Source organism: Callionymus lyra, chromosome 1 (assembly GCF_982586985.1).
Source record: "Callionymus lyra chromosome 1, fCalLyr1.hap1.1, whole genome shotgun sequence".
In the NCBI taxonomy this organism is placed as follows: domain Eukaryota; kingdom Metazoa; phylum Chordata; class Actinopteri; order Syngnathiformes; family Callionymidae; genus Callionymus; species Callionymus lyra.
The window spans coordinates 24,905,626-24,925,494 of record NC_141818.1 but is presented as its reverse complement, the minus strand read 5'-3'; the positions used below and the strand labels follow the sequence as shown (position 1 = coordinate 24,925,494).

Sequence of the window (19,869 nt, the reverse complement as noted above, 5' to 3'; positions counted from 1 at the left end):
GACTCACATGTGAATCCATGTTGTAGATATTTGTCCGACCACTTTCTTCTTTTGCCCGACATAGTTAGTACGGATTAAAATATTAACAAAGGAATAACACTACGTACTACCACGACGGTCGCACTAAATTCCCCTCAGCACTGATTGTCCAAACAGTGTAGCATGATCGTCTGTAGCCAGTGATGGCCAAGCGGGGTCTGTCATCACGAATTTATACGATAATTCGGGTGTGTCCTAACCTCCACGGCGGAGGCTCTGCCGAACCCCTGAGACCAACTCACCGAAACCCTAGGGTTCGATCGAACCCAGGTTAAGAACCACTGGTCTAGTGGAATGGTTTTTTTCATGTCTCAAAAATGAAATCCTTTGACACTTCTTTTTGCCTCCTCGTATTTAATCTTATTCATCCATTTACCCATAATCATCTGTGTGTGCCTGTTATGGAATAGTAGCCAATGTGGTGCAATTCCATCTTTATTTAACACTCCAAGGAAGACAGATGCTAATTTATTACTCTCTTGTAATAAACCTGTGTGTAGAGAAGGGCTGGCTTGTTTCTTGTAGTAAGTCGGTTAGAAGTACAGTAGTGCTCCTGAAAGCCACTTCCTTTAACCTCTATTATGTTTCTCTCCCAACACACTGCCATATTATCCAATGACTTGTTAGAAGCTGTCCGAACAATAGGTGTGTATGAATTATAGCACCAACATTTTTAAGGTCTCTTCACACTCCTTTCATTATCAAATGAGCTGACGGAGGCTGTATTACATTTTCATACATTTCCATTTTAAGGATTTATGCTGACATGCAGTATGGCTCTAAACCCATCTTCCCGAGCACTGTATTAAACTGATTCAGATGCCAATATGTGCGTTTGATGGCAGGATATAATAATGTATAGCACATATGATGTGAAAAAGGAAAGATCAAACGCCAAGGTATAGAAAATATGCACTGATTGTCATGAAAAATACATCTTTCAACATAGAACAGATTCATACTGTGCAAAATAAGGGGCCTTTGAGGTGCAAAAAAAAGTTTTTTTTAGCATCCAATCCCGTTTCTTTTTTTTTCTTTTTTTCTCTTTTTATTTACATACCTTCACCAGTTACAATGCAGTACATGTAAACTGTAACAGTCACAGAATACAATTGTATTGTCCATTCTGTGGTGGGGCATCCATTGTCCATCAACAGTTTTTCATAAACAACTTAGTTGTTGGATAAATGTTGGACCCAATAAAACCAGAGTCGCACAGTCTAGTTTTGTATGTGATGCAAAGCAGGTTGTTATTTACAATTTTAGTATGAACCTGGTCTATGCTAACAGTGCGATTCTGGTTCCCTGCCAAGAGCTCATGATAACTCACAGTGGCAAGGAAAAACTTCCTGTAAGAGGCAGAAACCTTGGGAGGACCGGACTCGAGTGTGTGTGTGTGTGTGTGTGTGTGTGTGTGTGTGTGTGTGTGTGTGTGTGTGTGTGTGTGTGTGTGTGTGTGTGGGCAAGCACCAGCAAGGACGACCGAGGAAGCAAAGAGGGGAGGCACCAGGCGCAGGCACGGAGGCAGAGGGGCCAAGGGCCCGCCCTCCAAGGGACAGCCAGAAAACCAGTCAGGGGATAGAGCTCCGGGGCCAGGCCGGGCCACGGAAGACCCCCAGATCGTCAGGCCGCCACCAATTCCATAACAGGGGACCGCGAGAAGACAAGCCAAGGAGATAGGGATCCACTACAGCAGCGGCAGCGGAGCCCCCCCCCCCCCCAATACCCTGTGAAAACCGGCCAGTAGCCACAGCATGAGCCCAGGGGAACAAAGTACCGGCTCAGGTCTTCCTGTGAGAGTTCCCCCGGGTCACAGGTGGGCCACGGTTGTGTGGGCAGGGATGCCATTAAACTTTTTTTTTTTCTTTTTTTTTTTTTTTAAGTTGGCAGGGCGGGGGTAATGGGGCTGCAGCCGTCCGGGAACAGCCCCCAATCTTCAAACTGTAGACCGTCCCCAACAGCCACAGCCCACCTCCTCCATGTCATGAGGGAAGTTGGGGGGCCAGCAGTATTACATAGGCGGTCAACGGTCTCTACGGTGCCAAGGCCCCGCCCATCATACGTACTGACCCTCAGCCCCCGCCCCAAACCAACCATGCAGCACCTAGGGGGACAGCAGCACTTGCATGGGCGGTACATGGTCTCTACAGTAACATGGGTCCGCCCAATGCCTCCGCCGTCCCCCTACCATGTCCCTGCCCAGTGTGCGGCTCCACCACCCGGGAAGCCCCCGAAAGACCGACCAACCCGGCCACACACCCCCAGGACCAAGGGCGACAGACTCCCCCACCACAGCACATGCCACACAGGGCAAGTAGAGGTCTACAGCCACCGCTGCAGCAGTCACCCACCCCAAGACAGGCCCCCACAGCCCCCCACCACAGACCAGGTGAAGCCATCGGGGCCGGAGGGCCATCCAGAACACCCGGCCAGCCCCGGCCCCACCCCTAACGTTTCACCCGCCAACCCCGTCAGCCGGACCCAGCCCCAGCACCGCCCCCAACGCAACCCCCCGTCCACCGCCCCAACCACCCCCGCCAGCACCCACCCCCGCACACCACCAAAGGAAGTGGGCCACCCCCACGCCGGCACACGCGGGGTCATCGCGGCACCAGCGGTCACCGCCACCAGGCCCAAGGTCCCACAGGCCCCACCCGCCGGGCCCCTCACACCCGAATCGTCCAAGCCAGAATGGCCCCGGCGAGGCCAGAGGCAAGCATGACCCGCAGCGCCACCGACAGTCCTAAGAGGAGACAACTGCCTCCAACATGCCCCCCACACAGAGACGGGAGCGGTAATCTCCAAGTCCCGTCGCACTCCCGGGTGAATCAGTAATGTAGTATTGTAATTTATTATAGTTTATCTATGTGTTTATGTTATGTATAAATGTGTGTGTAAGTGGTTGTTTGTATGTGGTTGCGTGTGCATAATAGTATGGGTGTGTATGGGAAGATACATCAAAGAAAATAAACATTAAGGACAGAGGGAAGCCATTGATGTACACGTGATGCATAATTTGTTTGTATAATTTGGAAGTCAGGCAGTTGCGGTTAAGAGGGAGATAATATGGTCCCAGGTTTGATTGAAATTCGGTAATTCATCATTTAGAGACGCCAGAAGTTTTTCATTTGATATATAATCAAGTAAGAGGCCTTTCCAAATGTGGATGTTGACCTTTTCCTTATTCTTCCAGTTCAGAAGGATGGTTTTCTTGGCTATGTTAAGACAAATTATCAATACGGCCTCTTTTCTTCTCGGCATGGGGAGCCGAGAAGTGTCTCCCAATATACAAATCCTTGGACAGTATGAAATGGTTAAGTTCAGAAATGTTGATATATTACTTGTAACATTAAGCCAAAATGATTCGACCGGTGTGCAAGTCCACAATGAGTGGAAGTAGGAGTCTTTTGTGTCAAGGGAGCAGCTGGTGCATCTGTCTGATTCAGTGAAGCCCATCCTGTGTAGTCTCGAAGCAGTATAGTGACTTCTATGAATAACTTTATACTGGATAAGCTGTAAATGTTTGTTTACATTCTTAAAGAAAATACTGTTGCATATTTGACTCCAAAAATCAGGGTTTGTGCTCATAGCCAGGTCTTCTTCCCATTTTGAGGTTGGTATGCATATGGAGGTGTCTGCCTGGTTCAGTACTGAATATATTTTGGATATTATTTTCTTTATATTAGGGATGTTTAGTATTTTATTCACTAAGATAGAGTCTTTAGTCGCCATATTTTGTCTGACTATTGGTAAAATAATAGAATGCAATTGCATATATTCCAAGAAATGTGAATTTGTCATATTAAATTTGTCAACAAGCTCAGAAAAGCCAACAAGCGAGTTACCTTTTACGATATGGTGCAGGTGTGTAACACCGTTTTCCTTCCAGCTGCTGAAGTTTACCATTTTTTTGTTGATCGTAAAGTCTGGGTTTTGCCAGATGGGTGAACGTATTGAAGGGGCTATTTTTTGGGATTTGGTGATTTTTAAGGTTCTCCACCAAGCTTTTAATGTTGTATTTATCATTAGAGTATTAAAGCATTGGTGATTTTTAATAGTTTGAGTTATAAATGGAAGATCTGACAATAGGAGGTTGTTACAATGAGCCTGTTCTGTGTCGAGCCAGGAAGAGTCAGACTTTGGACCATTGAGTTAGGTATTTTAGCTGGTAGGAGAGGTGATAGAGTTCTAAATTAGGGGCTTAAATAGGTAGTTGACTTTTGGCAGGATTGACATTTTAACTGTTTCTATTCTTTTTATAAGTGAAAATGGTAATTTCGTCCAGCGACTTAAATCATCCTGTATCCTTTGAAGTAGTGGAGAGAAGTTCAAGGAGAAACATTCTGATAGATTTGAGGAGATGTTGATTCCTAATTATTTTATGTTGCCTACTGTTAGATCGTGAGGAGAAACTAACATTGAATGACATGATTTAGCCTTAAGTCATCAATTTTAAAATTTTAGATTTTGGGAACGTTATGAATAATTTAAACAGTCTCTGTGTCTTCTTCTTTTTTATTTTAAAGTAAATTTGTAATATTGTACTATTGTACATGTACAATGAAAGAAAAATCTAAATAGAACACTTGAACAATGTTATTGTTTACATGATTGTCAATAGATGGCAGATATGCTGTAAACTGACAAGATGAAATTGAATTCAACAATAATTAGTTCACTCATTCACAATTCTTTCAATTCTCAACTCCCAAGTTCCGTTCCAGAAATGTGAGACTACTGTAGAGTCAACTTTGTCGACATTCCCTTTAGCACAGCTTTATCTATTGGATGCACAACGCAACCCCAGTCAAACGTTTGACTGTATCTTTAATTCTATGCGCCTTATAATGCGGTGCGCCCTATTTAGGAAAACAGTTCCAAAATAGGCCATTCATTGAAGGTGCGCCTTATAATCCGGTAAAAATACAGTAGTTTAAACATTGAGACTACAGAAAGGTGCTCTAGGAAGACTTAGTAAATTAACATTTTGTTTAAATGTATTCCTTTTCACCTGCATGTTCTTCCACCCCTGGTGGAAGTGGAATTTATGTTATTTGAAGTGATTTAGGTGTTGATAGAAAAGGACAAATGGTGCTAACTTAAAAAGTGCTTTTCCATGCCTACTCAGCACCCAAAGCACTTTTCACTGAGCCATCCATTCACATTTTCACACTCACCCCAATGGCCGCAGGCTGTGACGACAGTGTCCAGCTGAATCATCAGGAGCAACATGTCTTAGGGACACACTGACACACGCGTCTATTGATGGGATGGGAAAGGCGACCTTCCAGTCACAATGCAACCTACAACCATCTGTTTTATATTTTATCTTTATTCATTTATTTACACATTTTAGAATAGAGAAAATATACAATGTACTTATCCAATACACAGTGAACATGTATGACAGTAACACATTTTCATTTTCTCTTCTTCAATTATTTTTCGGTTTTTAATTTAAAAGCAACACATTTTCAATAAATCTGCTGCACAGATAGATAAGGGAAAATAGGAGAAGCAGTTTTGTTTCCTAAAGTAACAGATTTCAAAGTGGTGGTTTTGATTTGCAGAACTTTGATCCTCTCGTGTGAAAAATTGGAAAAATCGGCATATTTAGAATAAATGTTGAGGATGAATAGCTTTACTGTGTACTCCCTCTCCCTCAGCATACTAATGCCCAGATATTTTGCCTTAGATATGCATTACTGCACCAGAGAAAATCTTCAATTGTTCAAAGTCAGTTAGTCAGTAATAGTTTATATGGCTCAAAACATGACAACAAGGATATGCCCTTTTTAAACATTGCAAAAGCACCTTTTTTGAGAAGCGGTAAGCACCTTTTTTGAGAAGCGGTGAGTGTTTCCCAGCAGGCTCAGCTGTGAGCAATATACGTTTGTCTAATTAACTTCAGCAAGACATCCTCTGAGATCCAGACATGCTGTTAAGTAAAATATTCTCTTTATTACTTGCTCAGAAGTTTATTTTCACACATAAACAACCGAAATTATCACTGGGCAGATTGTTTTTTGTCATCACACAGACACATCCAAACACAGAAACACACATCCACCATACATCAATACACGTAAACACACGGTTACACAACCCACCGAAACACAGAAACACAAACACATCCACAATCTATCCCAATACAGAAACGCACATCCACTATCCATCCAACAATGAAACACACACACACATCATCCATCCCAACACACATCCACCATCCATCCCAACACAGAAATATAAACTTACACCATTCATACCAACATAGAAACACACGATCCCAACACAGATACACGTACAAATGTGCACCATCGATCCCAAGGCAGAAACACACACCACTTTTTCACAGAAACACACACACACCATCCATCCCAACATAGAAACACACCTTCCCAAAAGAAACCCACTACCTCACTCAGAAACACAAACACACATCCACAATCCATCCCAACACAGAAACCAAAACACCCCATCAACTCAAAAACATAAACACAGATGATATATCTATAATTGTTTTCACTTTAGGATAAGGAACTGTCTCATACTGACGAGAAAGCCGTTGTAATGGAAATATAATGCCACAGACTATATTATTATTCAGATAGAGATAGTGGGTGTTGTGATTTAAGGAGTCAGTTGTTGTATTTTTTGTCAACACACTCTCTATATTCTCAGAATCCCCATTGTTCCACTCACCTGGCCAGGTGTTATGTTGCATTTGCACAGGAAATGCTTTTAATCCTGTTTTTAAATGTAAAACCTTATACTTTTTTTTTACATACATCCCAACACTGAAACAGGAAATAGAAAAAGCAAGTGAGAGTGAATGAATAAGGCAGTAGATGACATGATTCTTACATGGTCATGTTGCATTTCCTGATCTAGGGACACTTGCACTGATGGACAAGATGAATGTGTATGAACCATTGAAATCTTTTTATAACTTGACCTGTGACGAGAAACTTTCATTTTCTGCTCGAGATACAAAATGAAATGTATTCATGATGAAAATGATATTACATTTCAAAAACCTTTCTAAATGTTAACAAGTAGTGTAAGTGTTTAACCCAAAAGAGCTTGCATATCTTCAGAATGTCAGAGATTATGAGCATGATGAGTCTTTGAAATCTCAGCAAGGCTGCTGGTACAACATTTCAGAATTGCAGAAATGCCCAGCCTGGCCCAGTCAGGAGTTGCATTATACACAATACACTTCTGATTGAGAGGCCTAATAGGATCATTGTGCCCACCACATACTGCATAAACATTTTTCCACAGCGGCATGTGCATCACCATCTGCCTCTTGTGATGTCAGTCATCAACCAAGGCTCTTGACACTTTTGCACTGAAGTGAAGATTTTTACACTCCTGCTGGTTTCTGGTGTTGCTGCGCATTAACAGCTACGAATGTGCCTCAATGGCCTGTCTCGAATGAGCTGCTGAGACACTCTAAAACGGTGTGAATATTAAATCAGAGTGATTACACGGCCATGTGCGGAGAGCTTGCACTGATGATGATGAACGAGCCTTGCTTAGGTTTTGTAATAGCGTTGCTTAAATCACTGCAGAAAATCACTTCGGTTTGCACCCCCTTTTCTCTTTGATTTTAAAAAAGTCGACACAAATATTTTTAAAGAGTCTCAGCTCCTTCTTGTTTTCATCATTCTAACTGTGTCTTACATTATTTCAACAAACTAACAACTTCAAATCATAATCTAGATCGCTGGTGTCTAACATGAATCTGTTGAATGCTGACAGCAAACACATTTGTAATGTATTTTTAACTCAAGATGAGCTATTGTCTTTTTATAGACACCAACCTTCTGTATTTGAAATTCACTTTTGTTGATGCAGAAATGTGGAACAAATAGATACAACTAGAGCAGTTTTCACTTGGTCAAAAGGCGCCATATTTAGAACAATTGTTTTCCTCCTTTCATCTACCTTGGGGAATCTATCCATCCCTGCATCTAAATAAATTAACTATGTCAACTGTGAGCACCAGAGGGAAATTGTCTGTCTTACTTTTGGTCGTGTCTGGGATGTCTAGTTATCAAATCTGATTGAGTGTGATATGTTGCTTTATCCTCCAGCAGTTGTGAGTGTCTTTGGATTTTCATGTTATTTAAATTTACAGAGTACTGTGATACCACCTATCCTGCTTAAAAGCAACTGATGCCTATTCATTTTTGTTTATTTAAATGTCATACTTTTTTTTAACGTGTGATGGTTTATATGGAAGTGCAAGTATAATCTGTATTTCGGAAATCATTCTCTAATTTGTGTCTATAAAAATGATTTTTGTCAATTATTTTTCATACAGAATGGAGGAGGACATTATCATAAACCAACCAACCATCTTTTGGGGAAGGCGTAGACTTCCTTAACTTGATAATGTGGTTGCAAATAAATATAATAAACATTTTTACAATGTTATTGTGTAGTTTTGAGGAGAATTTGATACGGTAACCCTTATAAAATATTTGTGCTCGATAGAAGACAACAGCTGCAGCAAGTGTTGAGAGAATCGAGTTTCTAAGCTAGAGATAAATAGAATGTTTGAAAACAACTCAGATTTACTAAAATATCCAAAGATGTGCTTTAATACAGCTTGCCATTTCAAGCATTAACTGTTCCAATTGTGCTGTATAATTGGAAAACAATTAATGTTTACTTCCAAACATTAATTACTCCAAGTACTCAAGTGTTAAAACGTATTAAGCTTATAGTTCAACGCCGGGGGAGTGAAGAGTACAACACTTGATGGGGGGTTTTAATGCAATCCATGCATGAAGGCACAAGTGGGCAACAACAAGCAGAGCAGGCTTTTTATTCCATTTGTCAAGTGGAATTTAGGTTTTTCTCTTCATGTGTTTAATTGATAGAACGGCTTATTACTCAGGATGCTGCCTTAACGTTGGGGGGCTGTTCTACCACTCGTAGCTGCTTGTTTAGCAGAGCTCTGTTTTAAAGAGTGTGTTTATCTCTGCTGCTGATCTTGTTACTTGAGATGATCGTCATCTGACTGCATGATTCTTTCACCACAAAGTGACGTTTTAGGGACAAGGCAAAGGAAATGCATTAGCAAAAGAAAGCGGACTGTTAGGGCCCCTTTCTTACCCTGTGGTGTAGAATGAGATACATTGTTATCTATAAATTATATAATGTATGTTAGCTTTGTGATTCAGATACTAAAACGAAATATTGTTTTTTAATTGCTTATTTTTATTGTATTCTTAATTATAGCATGGGTTTATAGCATACCCTTAAACCCTTTTGCAATCATTTTTTTAAGTATTTACACAGACAATGTATAGTGAACACAATTTCGTAAGTGAGATACCAACCACCATTTGAGCCATTTTAAAATTGACTGCATGTAAATTTCAACATGTGTGATTTTATGTAAAGCGGGTTTGTGTGATCTCGGTATCATGTTGTAGTAATTATATATGCCTTATAAAAAGGTTTATTTTCAGAACATCTAAGTTCTGGTCGATTTAACCTTAAAATTGCCTCTAGGTAAAATTGACCTGAAGTTGGAGCACCACCCTTTGTTTTATAGTACAAGGGATTGTTAAATTTACGTGGATAATAATTAATTAATTGGCCTTATTAATTAACTATAAAACACTAGTTTTCATCAATCTCATTTAACTGAAGTTACTACTTGTTGTCGTGATTATCTGTTCTTTACTAGAGGCTCTTAAATTGATTATACAAAAATATGAAAAATTGTAAAGGCAACTGATGTACTTTATAGGATTTATTGAAAGAAATAAAGAGAAAAAGGAGAGCAGTTAAGAACAATGTAATGGAATGATGATGATTGCTTCGATATCATGGAAGGAACAATATTAATTAGTCAGAGAACGACTGAAGGCCCTGGATCCAGAGATGTCGGGCGTGACTTCGCAGGGACCACGTTGAAGAAGGCTTGGCGGCGGAAAGGGCTGACGGTCTTCTTTTTCTTTGATCTGGTCCTGGTTATGTTGCAGGCTGTCCTTGACCTTGTTGGCGTAACCAACCAGAGACGTATCTTTACTTGGTGCAAGGGTCACAAGTCTTTTCTGGGAGAGCAGTTTGGTTGCTCGAAGGAGGTAGTGTTTCAGGCTTGCTTGGCTGGCTGCTAGGTTGCGTGCAGCTTGCTTGCGTCTTGAGAAAGTACCGCGGCTGGGGAGACGTGCCGCGCTTTGTTGCAGAAAGGGAGGGGGGCAGGAGTCAGGAACGGGGGTGAAGAGGGAAGGGGATGAGACCCCAAGAGTTCATCGTGACGTGTCAAGAGACAAGAGGAAATGTGTCAAGAGCATGAACCATTTCGCGCTGCTCTTTTTAAAGCCATCCACTCGTGTTCCTGATTGGGTGACATCTGATACCTCTCCCCCTCATTGGCTGGAGATGTTCCGACCCTCCGTCCTTATGTCTCTCTCCTCCTTTCGTTATTGAAAGATCTGAGGCTCACATAAAATGCTAACTTATCATAACTTTCCCAGCTCTTTCTAAGGATCAGAATGATATCAAACATTACATGTTAGGAAACCACAGTATTGATATGTATTTTCAAACAGCATATAAACATCAAAACACTTTTATATTTGGATATATATTTCATATGACTTCCTTCTTTGGCGTCTCTTTACCTGAAAATATCTTATTGAACAAGAAAAAGACATTTAGTATTCTCAAAAGTCATCTGCTCATCCTCCTCTTCTGGCCATGCTGGTCTTCTGACAATGTGTAAAATGGTCGGCCTGTGGATGCCAGAGAGAGATGGGGGAGGAAGGTCGGCATTCCAAAGACATCATAAACCAGAACTTTGGTCTTTCAGTTAACAGCAAAAACAACATGAAGGATTTCACTACAATGTATTGTTAATTGTTGTAATTGCTGTTTTCTGTATTGTGCATATCTGCTTCGGAGTTCTTTTGTAGGCATTCCCCCTGACCAGACGCCGTAAGATAGAGATGGCAAAAGTAGTGTATAATACAGAGTATGCATTGATTTTAATTCAAGAATATGTTTGGTTTTTCACAGAATTGCATTTATGTAATTCACATGTGGTTTCCAGCAAATTAACAGTCCAAGATCACCCCAAGGATTTTTTTGGTTTTGCTTAAATTAATATTAGTTTTTTGTTTTTAGTGTCTTTATTTCTTTTGTCTGTATGTCTCTAAAGTGTTCTAATAATAAAAGTCTAACTAACATGTTAGTGTCGTCTGCAAACAGAATACATTTCAATAGTTGAGATACTTTAAAAATTCTATTTACATACAATATGAATAGCTTAGGACCCAATATTGACCCCTTTGGTATTCCACATGTAATGTCCATCAGCTCAGATTTGTGGTCATTTATCTGCACAAACTGTTTCCTGTTTCTCAAAAAACTTGATAGCCAACTCAGCCCAATTCCCCTAATACTGTACTTTTCCAACTTATTGAATAGAATATTGTGTTTGGGTTTTCATACCCGCCATCTTCTACATCGCCATCTGTTGTCTATGGTTTCTCGATTTTTGCCGCTAGATCTGGTCCCACATTTACAAATAATTTGTTACAAATTGTTCACCACATCCTCCATATAATTTATGGTCATTTTCAATGTAGTACTTCGGGTCATTTATTTTTCTTGATCCATTTCTCAACAGTTCATATACCTTTAATACTGTTTTATTCTGAAGCAATATCAATAACTTTCTGTTTTTTATTAATCATTTTTATTATAATTTTTTCGATGGATACTTTTGAACATGGAGAGAATCGTGTTTTTTACTTGAGAGGATCTGCTGTCACTGAAGTCAATGGCACATGCTGGAGATCGTCATGATATCCCGATGGACAGGTTACAGTGAAGAAAGTATTTTTTTCTTCAGGATTTAGAGCTGTTGGCTGTCAGCCTGTGGCCATACTATCTACCACGAGAGTTCAGTCACTTGATCACGATGTGTGTTTACATTCTTCCGAGCGCTGAGGCTCCATCTGCATGTGAGAAGATTTAATGACAGCTAGACTTCAGAATCAACATCCTGACGCTTTTAACATCATCTCTGGAGATTTTAATCATGCCAACCTGGACTCTACACTGCCTACTTTCCACCAGGCGGTGGATTCTCCCACCGGGAATAAGAGGACAATTTACCTTTTATATTCCAACTCTAAGGATGGGTACATAGCCAAAGCTCTTCCTCCACTTGGAAGGTCCGATCATAACCTGGTCCACCTACAGTCTCAGTACAATCCTCTGGTTCAAAGACAGACTGTGACCACTAGGAAAATTAGGAAGTGGACACCAGCTTTGGAGGACGCCATCAGGGAGTGCTTTGACACCACAGTCTGGAAGGTGCTGCTGAAGTCTCATGTCGAGAACATCGAGGGTCAGACACACTGTCTAACGGTTATTTAAATTTCTGCTTAGATGTTGTCCCCCCTGCTTAGACAGTCCACGGTTACCCTAATAATAAACCGTGGGTAACAAAGAAGGTCAAGGATGTCCATAACAGGAAGAACGGGGCTTTCAGGAGCAGGGACAGGGACGCCATGAGGTCAGCACAGCAGGAGGTGAAGCGATGCTTGAGGGAAAGAGTTGTGAGTCTTTTCAGATGAAAGGCAAACACTTCTTTTAAATGACTTATTTTTTCTTGCATTTGTAAGTTTGAAAATAAGGCAGATCTTTCCTTCTCTGAGACATTGAATCATTTGGCCCCCAATCATCAAGTTCTGGTCCCATTGTTTAGACTGACACAATACCTGCTTAGTGTACGTATGCATTACTCTAATGACCCTTCATGTTAACTGAGTCTTTTTTTGTGTCTTTTAGAGGCATCACCCAGCCCTGTAAAGACCTCGCCCGAAACATGTCCCATGACTTCCCCTCGTCAACGCCGGGACTCTGACCGCTATTGTCAGCTATGCAATGCCTGGTTTAACAATCCTGGGATGGCGCAACAACATTATGACGGGAAAAAGCACAAGAAGAATGCAGCTCGAGCGGACCTGTTGGAGCAGCTGGGCAAAACCCTAGACATGGGTGAGATGAAAGGTACAGATATTTATCCAACTCCATTTTGTGCTTCATCCTAATGGTGAACAGGTAATGACCATAGATGTTGACATGTCACGATCATTTTGGATTTGGAGATTCAATTATGAAAAAAAAGGGGCAATATTACATACCTAATATTGTCAGTAAAAGAAGAAAAGGTCCATTAAAAAGCTGTATTTTTATTTTTTAAGTAATATTATACTTCTATATAGTGATTCTCTTAAATGTGGTTTTTCACTGTCCATTTTGTCACTTGTAAGACCGTTGAAAGATTTTCTTATCTTGAGCATTCTTTTAGCTCTGACAAATCTTATCAGATATATTGAAACAAAAGGATATTTTATATTTTATATTTTTCAACATATGGTCCTGGACAACTGCTCTTCAATTAACAAGTAATGGGGAAGCTTCATCATCTATGGGAATGGTAATCATATGCTGTCGATGCATGTGTAGGAAGAATTGAAGATGAATTGCAGCCGGCCCTGACTTAGTTAGCCAGGTATCAACCAGGCATGTTCTACAGCTGTCAGCGTGACTCCTGCTGGGGTCCATTGGCTTGTCACAAGCTGTTAATTTTACAGAAGAGCAGAGATTGTTGGTGGCTTATGCTCTCACAGTCGCAATATGTCAATAGCAATTACACAGTATTATTCCAGCTGGTGAAGGTCCGGCTGCCAAACAGCAGAAGGTGCCCAGAGGTGTAGTAAAGACCAGCGGAGCGAGTCAAAGCCATACTGGAGAGAGACAAGGCCTCCCAGTTCGGTGTCTGCAACAAGAACATGTAAATCAGCGACTTGACTTCCTATGAGTCTGTGTATTCATAGTACAATAGTTGATTGTTAAGAATCGCAAATAGAGATGGGTGATCACCGTCAGTCCCACAGTCTTACCTCTGCAGCTACAATGAAAATCATAAAAGAGTTTTAAAAATTGGTAGTTTTGACCCGAGGACAATTTGTTTGAGTAACAGTTACTGAAACATTTTACTAAAAATAGGTATTCACGTTTTATTTTGTTAAAGAGTTTAGTCAGTGGTCAGAGGAGTGCACGTCTTTAGTTTGGTGTAACGCTTCTTCAACTAACCCTGTGTTTGACATGACTTTCCAAAGAAATCACCTTTGGAAGAGGATGATCAGAACCTGAATTAATGTTGTATCATTCATTGACGATGACCTGTTGAATAGGTATCACGGTGTCTTTCAAAAAAATATAGTTAAATTCAAATTTCTAATTTGATTGAACTAAAAGCAGTTAAATCGTTTCAGTTTTGACACCATGTTTGTAAAACCTGCTTCTTGAGAAAGGTAATTTGTGTCTTTATTGTTAAGAGTTGCTTTCAAGTTTATCAATGACAGAAGCCACAGTATGCAAAAATCTTACATTTATAACAATTGTAAACAAGTGAAGCAGAAAATAATTGTGACTCAGACATCACAGCAATATTTGATAGAATTGTGATTTAGGATAATCTTTACATTTAGTTTTTTAGAGAGTGACCTTTATTTTCCAGGTATGGATGTAGCTATGAGTTTTGGCTATTGTCAAAGACAAATTCCTTCTACTTAAGTAAATGCTTCTTATTTTGATGAGCGCCATGGTGGCAGAAAAAGATCAACAAATTATTTGTTTAAGGTTTTGTATTTTCAGGTATTGTCAAATACAATGTGTGACGACAAAAGTGACCATCATTGTTTTAGTTGACACTAAACATTCACACACTGAACTAGTTGTTACTCAGTTATAAATCTGATGGCAGAATTTAGGTGCCTGAGCTCACAACTGTATGAGTTATAGAAAAATGAGAGTGACAAGTCATGTGAATTGCATTGCTCTCGATTGAAAACCTGTGGTAGGTAACCAGCAAAAATGTTAGACTGTTAAGTTTGGACAGAACAACAGAACAGCTTGGACAACAATAGCACTCCGTGTATGTGCATGTGTGTACGTGCATGAACCAAACAGTAGGCCCTATGCCATAGAGCAGCGTCTACCACTGACTGTATCAAAGGCTTTCACGTCAGTGTATTTTAGCAGCCACAAATGTTCACCTCTCCTATGATAAGCATTAATTTCCTGCAGTTATCAATTTCTAAAAAAAGTGACAGTTCATCAGATCAGGAGCGGAGAAGTGAAGCACTTCAGGTAGCACAGATTTTTTTCCCCTGACACTAGAGGCAACATCCTCTTATCAGTTTAGACTTTCCGCAGAAGTGTGCAGACTAACCCTAGAGTGGTCAGACATCAAATATGGGCTTCCTTTTGTAGAAAGAAGTGCGATGAAGAGGAGGGGATGAACCATATCCTCTCTTATGTTCATTCTGAGGTCCCGCCGAGGTCAGTGTGCGTACTGCTGCCAAGCTTTTGAAAACATAACATCAGCAATGTGTGTCTACTGCCTCACAAAACCTTCTCCTAATGTTTACCAGCAAATTAGAAAAAAAAATCATTTCCCTAACAGGTTCAATTAGAATTAGCCCAGTGCCCAAAGTCTGAGGAAAACACAATGTCTCATTTACTGTAACAGTGATGACTCTCAGCTTTGTGAAACTTTAAATGGGCTGGGAAATGAATTTGAGTAAGAGAGGTAATTAAGGTCAATAAAGCAGATGGATTGTGCAGGAACGTAATTCTAAGCACCTCGCACCACTCACACAAAAGCTGTTGTGTGGATCCATCTTAATTTAATCACACAAATGTTTGTTAATTGCCCAAAGTTCACAACAATATTGAGTCATCAGATTTCAAAGTTGTAGCTGTTGTCCTGTTCAAAGTCCTTGTTGCTGTTAAGATAGAAAGTGTGTAATAATGTAAATGTTTGATTTGGAAATGTATACTGTGATGTGTTTGAATGCCATTTTTCATCACTTTGGTTAATATAGTTTTTGGTGCCATCTGCAGCATTATTTCATCAAGTCTTGCTGAGTGTCTTATTCCCTAACGCAGATCGAAAAAGACCCTAATACTGTAATATGAGACTAGGTCACCTTTACCAACGAGTATCATAGCCACTCCTTGACACCTTCAGATTTGTGGAGGATGTGGTACCTGTAACTTTCTCAGGAATATTAGATTGATCCTAGTCAAGAAGATACTGTTGAGTGTTATATTACAATAGAAATGGCACATACAAATACAAAGGGCTAGAGAAAGTAAGACGTTTCAAGTTTAACTCAGAGGTTGATCATATTAATCGATAATAAATGCTTGACGTGAATGACCCTGGATTATTCTGACACTGATTGAGATTTGTACCACTAGGTCGTGTCATTACAAATGCTTATTGTTATACTCCCTCGCTGATGTGGCCATTTATCCCAGCAATTACCTCAAGCTTAAGTGACATCGAAGTAATTGCAAATGAATTATCCTCATTGTGTGGGAATATAATGGCACAGAAGCTGTAGCGTTATGTGCTTAATACAGCACTCTGCCATTACCCTCCATTCACCTGCTCCTCTTCACTTCCTTTTTACAGCACTCTGCAGAATCCAGTTAATGTACAAGATGTGAATATCTGGCACAGTACTGTCATAAACAGTACTGAGCAGGGAACCTCAAATTCATCTGTGTTCTTTAGAAAATTCTGGTAAAATCATGTTGCTAATCAATCAGAATCAGCATGTCATGATGTCAAGAATCCTTGGTTAATTCAAAGATTACACACGTATTAAAGTGTATAGCATGAGGGGCAAATTGGCCAATAGAGAACCAGTAGGTTGTGTGTCACGTTTGGTCATGTTGAATGCCTTTGGGCCATATATTTTCTCGGTTGGCAAGTCAACCGGTTACAACCATCTGGATGTTGCTTTCAACTGAATTGGTGACTGAAACAGATCATTTCCAAATATAATTGGTTTCTTATCAGCATTAATTATACAAATATATATTATTTATATATAAATATATATATATATATATATAAATAGAGAGAGAGAGAGAGCGAGAGAGAGCAAGAGAGGGAGAAAACTGCAACACATTGCACTCCAGACTGAAATGTCAATCATCTTCTAATGTTTGGAGCTGCTATCCTGCAAAAGGCAAGCAAGAGAGAGACACAAAGAGATCTCCCCTGATAAGCTGCACAATAACCACTCTGTCAGACGCTCACCACCTTAACTGAGATTTCAATTTAGCCCGCGTGTCCCCAGATGCCGGCATGAGCTGACATTACAGTTCTGCAGGCAGCATGGGAGGCTGCTCTGCCACTGTCATTTGACAGCTGGCTTCTCAAACTATTTTTGAAAGGGTGAGAGATTATTCTGCAGTCCACACATCCATCACTGCCAGACACCTGCGGCACTCCCTCCATGGCCCACCGAGCATTGACGCACAGGGACACTTTTTACTTCCCCCAAATCACCTTCACCTCGATCATCCGAAGCCTTTGATAATGGTAAAGAACCGACTAAATCAGCTTAGCTATTTCAAGGAACATTTGTTCACATTTTTGTTTCTGCAGTGTCAGTACACCATCAAGCTGCCATGATTTTTTAATCACTTTGCAAAGTTCACTCACATGATAAACATGTGCAAGTAATCCACCAAATACTCAGTAAAGGTTAGCACGTGTAGTATCAAATTCTTTATATATATATATATATATATATAGAACGATTAATTCAATGTATTCAACACACCTCTACATTTCTACATCAAACTCACATGTTTTAAACGTAGAAGTCTTCCTCTCCAAGAGGCAGTGAGTCTCTCATCATCACGATGTTTTGAAGTTATTACTTTCCAAGATCAATTTAAGATACACTTAAATCAACACATTAGTTGCACTTAGCTTTGTTTCTACTGTGCAAGGAAGTTAAATTCATGTTAAAGAAGTTAAATAGTACAAACTATGAGAAAGATATGACATCATATACTGTATATTATCCTGCATATTGTCAACATCATGTCACAAACCCATTAAACATTACACGTAGCACTTACACACAGCACAAGAACAACTCATGACATTAGCACTATGCTCAGAGGGTAAAATTTCCCTGAAGGAAAAAATAACAGTTTCACGTGTGTCCATAAATACGAAACTGGCCTCAAAGTGATGCATAGATCGTGTTAAGAGATAGAGCTCACATATCAGCCTGCATATTAAAGCACCAATGAGCAGAGCTCGAGGCCTAACTTGAGTAATTTCACACGAGCCTCTGCTGGTTCCTGAGCTAATGTAGAGAAATTTCCTGAGAGTCTGGGGAGGGATATAGTGGTTGGGTGACAGATCGTCTGTGTGGTCCTGCATGAAGACTGTTTATAAACAGGCAAGAGGTGCAGTGGGTCCAGGACTCATGCTGTGTGGAGAGCATTGTACCAACCAGAACTGTACGATGCTTCTCCAACAACAAACCCTGGATTAATCCTGATATAAAGGCTCTCTTAAAGGAGAAGAAGAGAGTCTTTAGGTCAGGAAACAAAGAGGATCTGATGGCAGTCCAGAAGGAGCTGAGAAGAAAGATCAGGGAGGGAAAGGGGAGGTACAGGAGGAGGATGGAAGAGAGTCTGGCCAACAACAACACCAGAGATGTCTGGAGAGGTTTGAAATCCATATCCGGACATCAGACCAGGCTCTCTGTAGCAGCGGGGGATAAAAATTGGGCCGACAACTTAAACAGTTATTTTTCAAGGTTTGAGGTGTCGGCTTCCCCCCCTGCTCTTCCACCATTCTCACCTCTACACTTACCTTCTCCTCTCCCCCGAGCTTGTATTGTTTCAGCCCCCCCGCTGACTCCACAGGGGACAATGCCCCCCCACCCCAGCCTGTCCCTCACACCCATCCAGGTGAGAAATCAGCTTAGGAGAACCAAGACAACAAAGGCCCCTGGACCAGACGGCATCGGTGGCAAAGTACTCAGGACGTGCTCTGACCAGTTAAGTGAAATTGTTGGACTTCCTCTGACCAGTTAAGTGAAATTGTTGGACTTCTGTTCAACATGAGCTTGACCCTGGGAAGAGTTCCACTACTGTGGAAGACGTCCTGTGTGGTACCGGTGCCGAAGACTCAGCACCCTAAGGATCCCAGCTGCTACAGACCTGTGGCCTTGACATCCCACCTTATGAAGGCTCTGGAGCGGCTGGTCCTTAGTTACCTGAGTCCTCTGGTGCGCTCCTCCATGGATCCGTTGCAGTTTGCCTACCAACCTGACATCGGCGTGGAGGACGCCATCATCTTCCTTCTCCACCGAGCACTTTCTCACCTGGAGTCGCCTGGAAGCACTGTGAGGATCCTTTTCCTGGATCTAAGCAGTGCTTTCAACACCATCAGGTCAGACATCCTGAGGGACAAGCTGGAGCTGTCTGGAGCGGACACTCACCTCACGGACTGGATTGTGGACTACCTCACCAACCGTCCACAGTTCGTGAGGACCCGGGATGGTGTTTCGAGGACTGTACTGTGCAGTGTAGGGGTCCCCCAGGGAACAGTGTTAGCACCGTTCCTCTTTTCACTGTACACTGCAGACTTCCAACACCTGTCTCCCACCAGTCACCTGCAGAAGTTCTCGGACCACTCCGCCATCGTCGGCCTCATTAGGGACGGGGATGACGGGCCGTACCGGGGACTTGTCCAGGACTTTGTTGACTGGTGCCTGGAAAACCACCTTCAGATCAACTCCAGCAAAACTAAGGAGTTGATTGTGGATTTCTGGCGGTGTCCCTCCATCTCCCCCTCACCACTGAACATCCAGGGACAGGACATTGAGATTGTCACGACTTACAAGTTCCTGGGTGTTCACCTCAACAACCGCCTGGACTGGGTGGATAACACTGCTGCTC

The 19,869-nt window shown here is 41.2% G+C and overlaps 1 protein-coding gene across 2 annotated transcripts in view; it reads left to right on the top strand.

The window, feature by feature from the left end:
- The window catches only part of LOC148088634 (zinc finger matrin-type protein 4-like), an 89,230-nt gene that overhangs the window by 49,141 nt on the left and 20,220 nt on the right, over positions 1-19,869 (top strand). For both annotated transcript variants that reach the window (XM_087798340.1, XM_087798339.1), the window contains exon 5: positions 12,862-13,083. In XM_087798340.1, the coding sequence (XP_087654466.1) occupies positions 12,862-13,083 (222 nt within the window). The remainder of the gene's footprint in view (positions 1-12,861; positions 13,084-19,869) is intronic.